This window comes from Gadus chalcogrammus, chromosome 11, assembly GCF_026213295.1.
Source record: "Gadus chalcogrammus isolate NIFS_2021 chromosome 11, NIFS_Gcha_1.0, whole genome shotgun sequence".
Classification (NCBI taxonomy): domain Eukaryota; kingdom Metazoa; phylum Chordata; class Actinopteri; order Gadiformes; family Gadidae; genus Gadus; species Gadus chalcogrammus.
In genome coordinates this window covers 24,472,086-24,478,085 of record NC_079422.1, presented here as the reverse complement: position 1 = coordinate 24,478,085, position 6,000 = coordinate 24,472,086, and the positions used below count along the sequence as shown (strand labels likewise).

Below are 6,000 nucleotides of genomic sequence, written 5' to 3'. Positions count from 1 at the left end.
TCACAGTGTGTGTGTGTGTGTGGGGGCGCTCTCGTGTGAGTGTGGGTGCGTGTGTGTATTTGTGATCGAGACCGTGTGAAACCAATTAATTTCCATTCACCTCAGGAAACGATTGACAGTACTAGACCTGTAGCGAACCCCCCCCCCCCTAGCTCCCTCCACTTCCTGAACTGCAGGGGGCGCTGAATATACAGACTTCCTCCTGGAACGCAGCTACTGACAAACACCGCAAAGAGCTGACCTCTGTGTGTGTATGTGTTTCTATGTGTCTGTCCATGTATCTGTGTCTGTCTGTTTCTGTGTGTGTTTCTGTCTATCTGTCTGTCTGTGTGTGTCTGTCTATGTGTGTATATCTGTGTGTGTGTGTGTGTGTGTGTGTGTGTGTGTGTGTGTGTGTGTGTGTGTGTGTGTGTGTGTGTCTATGTGTGTTTATGTGTCTGTGTGTGTCTATAGGTCTGTCTGTGTGTATAGCTCTCTCTCTCTGTGCGTGTGTGTGTGTGTATGCGTGTGTTTGTGTGCGTGTATGCATGTGTCTGTGTGCGTGTGTGTGTGTTTGCGTGCGCGTGTCTGACCTGTGCCGGTGGCCGTGGTGCTGCTACAGGTGGGGGCGGGCTCCTCGTGGAACCAGCCCGTGACGGGGTCCAGGCCCGGGGACACGGTGGCCATCTTCATCCGCTGGCACAGGTGGCTCTCCTGGAGCCGGTACGACGGGCCCTCGGAAGGCTCGCGGCCCTCTTCTGGGGACACAACGGCATGGAGGTGAGCGGTAGGCTGGGGCAGGGGGACGCTCAGCCACACACCTCTGGTGGAGCTGCTCTGGGTGGGTGCCCTGGGGGGGGGGGGGGGCTCATCAAGGTCACAACTCTTCTCTGTTCTGGAAGTTCAGTGGAGGGACGAGCTCGCTGCCGACGTCAGCAGCTTCCGCAAGAGATTCAAGACCCACTTGAGTCCCCCCCGTAACCCTCCTACACGCTTATTGTGTGTTGTACGTCCTGGCACTTAATGTACACACTTATTGTATGTTGTGCGTTCTGTCAGTGAAAAATAGTACTCAGCATTGTGTAGCGTCTTATCCTATATCGTTGTGTACGGGGAATGGGTTATGGGTTAACCTAAAGATTTTTGGTGCTTGGCGCTTGGTTCTATGAACATCCTTACTGTTCCGACAGCGATTTAATGTTGTTTCTCTTTCTTCTGACAAATGTAATATTTGTAAATCGCTTTGGATAAAAGCGTCTGCTAAATTCCCTTAATGCAAATGTAAATGAGTAGGGACTGGATGAGGGGGACTATTCGGGAGACAGTCTCAGCCATCCTGGGCGTTACACGGTCCACGAGCTGACAGAAGTCCCCACGAGTTAGTGGGGTTAAGTATGACTTCACCCTCTGCCATTTAAAAGGTCGAAAAGCCGTGGTCACGAATACAAAATACACAACTAGTACCCTCTCTTGGTGGGAAACTGTAACTGCAGCACAACTTCATTGGAGTGGAATCGTAAGAGGGGAATAAATATTATATACATAAAATATATCAGAAGAACGAGTAGATCAAACATAGATGTGGAGAAATGGAAAGATTATTAAAATAAAGATTGATATGGAAATATTTGCATGGATATAAATGGAAACCTACAAGGGTATTCCTCATCGGATGTGATTCCCTGATAAAACACACATAAACCTGGTCGGTAAACACAACCCTCTGGTCCCCAAACAACCCAGGAATCAAACACTGAAGCCGTCCAGTTGTCCCCAGCGGGCGCTAATGTTGTTCTCTTCAAAAACACACAATCAGGGGAACTGCGCCGTGGCGAACCGACGTGGAGATTGAATGAATCATTTGGATTATCCTAATGATGGTATTTCCTCCAGAGCCAGACTCTCCCTCCATTTTGGTTGCCTAGGAAACTGTCAAAGTACATCGCGTCGCCTCGTCGCGCGCGCGTGTGTGTACACATGTGCGCGGCGAGTGTAAGCGCGCGCGCGCACGCACGCACGCGCACACGCACACGCACACGCACACACACACACACACACACACACAATCGATCGCCATCCCTCAACAATTGAAGGACCTCATCAAGCAATAAAAAAAAACACAAACCAGACGCCAAGCAGTTCCCTTGAACGCGGTGGAGTTTCTCGTTCCCCCCCCCCCCCCCCCCCCAAACCCTTGAAATAAGAAGGAAAACACTAGAAGCAGCCAGCGTGGGGGTTTCTCTGCTACAACGTGACCAGGAGATATCATCCATTATGCACTCGGGGTGTTTTCTGGGCTGACGGCGGAGGCTTCATGTGATTTATTCAACGGGAGCGCGGCGCTTTCCTCTGGCGGCTGTTAAAAGCCTCCGGTGAGGAAAAAGGAAATAGAAAAGTGTGATGAACGACGGCTCGTCAACAGGTCTCACGTTAACCACGGACCCAACGACGACGGGCCGGGGAGAGGGAGGGACAGACGGCCGGATCGACGGACGGAGCAGAAGACTACGAGATGGGGATTCTTCTAACGAGCTCGTGGCCACAGAAGGGGAAACCGACCGCAGCAGCACAAGATGGAAAAAACCCATAACCTTGTAGGAACAAATGGGTTATGTGACCGGGTTATGTGACTGGCTGGGGGGGAAACTAAGGCATCAGACGTGCGCCCCTCTGTGGGTCACCCAGACACCTGCATGAGGTCTCCCAGGTCATCGCCTCATCTTCTTATTGACACTAAATGGACGGCTGTTTTACGCCACAGCTTAAATAAACTAACTATAGTACACTTATGCTATTAGTTAATGGTTCACTCCCCCACGGCTATTATAGACTAACTATAGTATAGTTTTACTACTAGTTAAGGATCACTACACCACAGCTTATATCAACTAACTATAGTATAGTTATGCAACTAGTAAAGGATCACTCCCCCAAGGGTATTATAGACTAACTATAGTATGGTTCTACTTCAGTAAACGATTGCTAAACCACATGTTATATATAAACTAACTACAGTATAGTTCTACTGGTTAGCGATCACTTCAACCCATGTTATATATAAACAAACTCCAGTATAGTTCTCTTACTAGTTAACTTTCACTATACTAAATATCATCTATAAACTAACTACAGTGTAGTTCTAGTTTAGTTAACGATAACTTCAACACATGTTGTATACAAACTAACTAGTACAGTTCGACTAGTTGACAATCACTTCAACACATGTTGTATATAAAGTAACTACAGTATAGTTCTACTGGTTAACGATCCCCACACCACATGTTATGTATAAACTAACTAGTAATGTTCTCCTAGTTAGTGGTCCCCTCTCGACTCTGACCGGCCTTTAGGGGGTACCTTTGAGGGGCAGGAAGGCCTTTGGGGGGTACCTGTGTGAGGCAGGAAGGCCTTTGGGGGTACCTGTGAGGGGGAAGGAAGGCCTTTTAGGGGGTACCTGTGTGGGGCAGGAAGGCCTTTTAGGGGGTACCTGTGTGGGGCAGGAAGGCCATGGCTGCTGCCGTCGCCTGGTGGGTGGGGGGCCTCCGGGGCAGAGGCTGGTCCTGGTAGCCCGGGGCCAGGGGCCGGGCCACCTTGCCCGGGGGCTCGTACAGAGCCCTGGCCTGGAGCTCCTGGACACCCAGGGGGTGGTAGGACGCCCCGTGGCCCAGGGGGAGCGGCGAGGACAGGGCCCCGGGGAAGAAGAGGTCCCGGTGGTCCTTGGCGAACTTGGGCGTGGTCGGGGCGTCGTAGGCAGACTGTGAGAGAGGGAGAGGGGGAGAGAGAGGGGGGGAGGGGAGGGAGAGGAGGAGAGAGAGGAGGAGGAGGAAGAGGGAGAGAGAGGGGGAGGAGGAGAGGGGGAGAGGGAGAGAGAAAGAGAGAGTTCAAGAGAGAGGGAGGAGAGAGGGGGAAGGAGAGGAAGAGAGGGGGAGGAGAGGGAGGGAGGGGGAGAAGAGAGGGGGAGGAGAGAGGGAGGGAGGGGGAGAAGAGAGGGGGAGAGCAAAAGAGGGGGAGAGGGAGAGAAAAAGAGAGGGGGAGAGAGGGAGAGAGATATAAAAAATGTGTTTTGGGCTGAGAGCTCTCGGAAGGGGTGTTATATGTGTGTTATCCCCATGGTTACGGCACACACAGACTTTGCTATGCTGCACTAAAACGCCGCTGGCCGCTGACATAGGATTTAACTCCTGTTTCGTTCTCGACCAACCTCTTATTTTAGTAACAGAGACTAAAAGGCATTGAGAACTATGCTGACGATCATATAGGAGTCAGGACATACTACCCTGTCAATCTTTTTTCATGAGAAGCGGGTTCACCGCCCCATTACACAGATGTCGGTTACATTTGGATTCCAAAGGACTCCCCAGACACCTTGTTGCCGTGGCGGCGGGTTCAACCAACCGCCGATGCCAGCACTTCGCCCCCCCCCCCCCCCCCCCGCCACCCTCATTCTACTTTCCCACGGAGTCTTCCGGAGACCACTTGTGAACACAAGGGCTGCATACACAACCTGTGGTACCTCCCCCCCGCCCCCCCCCCGACGCTGCCATGGCAACGCAGAGGAACACCGTCGAGAGGGAAATGCTTTTTGTACTTTACGCAACTTTCCCCAGTAAATATGGTAACCGAGTTTGGCGTGCGTGTGTGTGTGTGTGTGTGTGTGTGTCTTTTGATCCTGATTCATTTAGCCATGTGCATTTCCCTAGGCGTCGGAGCCCTGTGTAAAGACACTCGGGCAGGAACAGTTCATCTAGAGTCCAGGGGGAGACATGAAAGCCTAATCGATGCGTCACCAGAGACAAGACGTCTCGCTGTTGCACGAGCTGCGCAGATGTTCAGAGACAACACACAGAGGTTCTGCTGCACCACGTTGAACCGGGGGGGGGGAACAGCCATGCGATGTCAACAAGCTTTAACTAACAGACTGCATGGGCTTATAAGGAGGTGTTCCTACACCCTCGTCTCCTGACAAGGTTCCTCCCCGCTCATGGGGGTGCGCAGTTCAACCGACAAGCTCCTTGTCATCTGCCGGTGATGGAGCTCCCCTGGGTGGCTTTCCCTCCCGGTGCAGAGACACTCGGGAGACAGGCAGGGACCTGCCTTCCCCAGAACCTCAAACACACAAGCATGCAGCAGCAGCTCTCAGTCATTGCATACCCAGAGAGAGAGAGGCAGAGAGAGAGAGAGAGAGGCAGAGAGAGAGAGAGGCAGAGAGAGAGAGAGAGAGAGAGAGGCAGAGAGAGGCAGAGAGAGGCAGAGGCAGACAGAGAGACAGAGACAGAGAGAGAGAGAGAGAGCAGTAACGAGCGAGAGAGAGAGAGAGAGAGAGAGAGCAAGCTTCCCAAGCTAACTTTGATGGTTCCCAGCTCATGAATTATACAGGAGCTTCTCAGCCAAGATACAAAACAAGTCATTTAAAACCGCGTGTCCGGGAGGACGGGCGTACCTTGGCACAGTCAGCAGCTGTCAGCCTGTCACTGCGTTCATTGTTCCCTCAACTGGAAATAAGACTGAAACCGCTGGCAGTCTGACGGTGTGTCAGCCGCAAGGTGAAATATCGACGGCACGCTTTCGTCGCAATTATGGGGATGGAAACCGGCAAATCAGCCTATTGCGCGGCGGCGAGATTGAATCTGTGGTTTGGTTATCAGTGGAAAAGCGTGGCTGCGTGGGGGACTGAATGAAATTGTCTGCCCACATAAGATGGAGAACAAAAGCCTTCGGGGAACAACGCAGACCTCTGCCTCCTCCAGCTCGAAGAGGAAAAAAGGTGGTGCATCATGGGGGACATCTTGTCTGGTTGGACCACATGTGGACGGATCAGATTGTCCGAAGACATGTTTTTGTCAAGGTTTAGGGTTGAAATCGCAAGAAAATGCTAGGCCTAGACATGGATTCACCGCCCGGACACGAGCCCTTCGGCCCAGAAAGGAGCCCTTTATGAAGGGTTGAATTGATGGTGCCGACCTATGGAGGAAGCTGCAGGCAAAGACGTTGTCATACAGCAGCTCTGAACTCACTGATATG

General features: G+C 52.0%; 1 protein-coding gene across 1 annotated transcript in view; it reads right to left on the bottom strand.

Annotated features, from left to right (window-relative positions):
* Nucleotides 1–433: 433 nt before the first annotated feature.
* Nucleotides 434–6,000, bottom strand: part of cabin1 (calcineurin binding protein 1) — a 53,931-nt gene continuing 48,364 nt past the window's right edge. Inside the window, exons 36-37 of the mRNA XM_056602844.1 lie at nt 3,467–3,734; nt 434–737 (exon numbers count right to left, since the gene is read on the bottom strand). Coding sequence (XP_056458819.1) covers nt 448–737; nt 3,467–3,734 — 558 coding nt within the window. The 3' untranslated portion in view covers nt 434–447. The remainder of the gene's footprint in view (nt 738–3,466; nt 3,735–6,000) is intronic.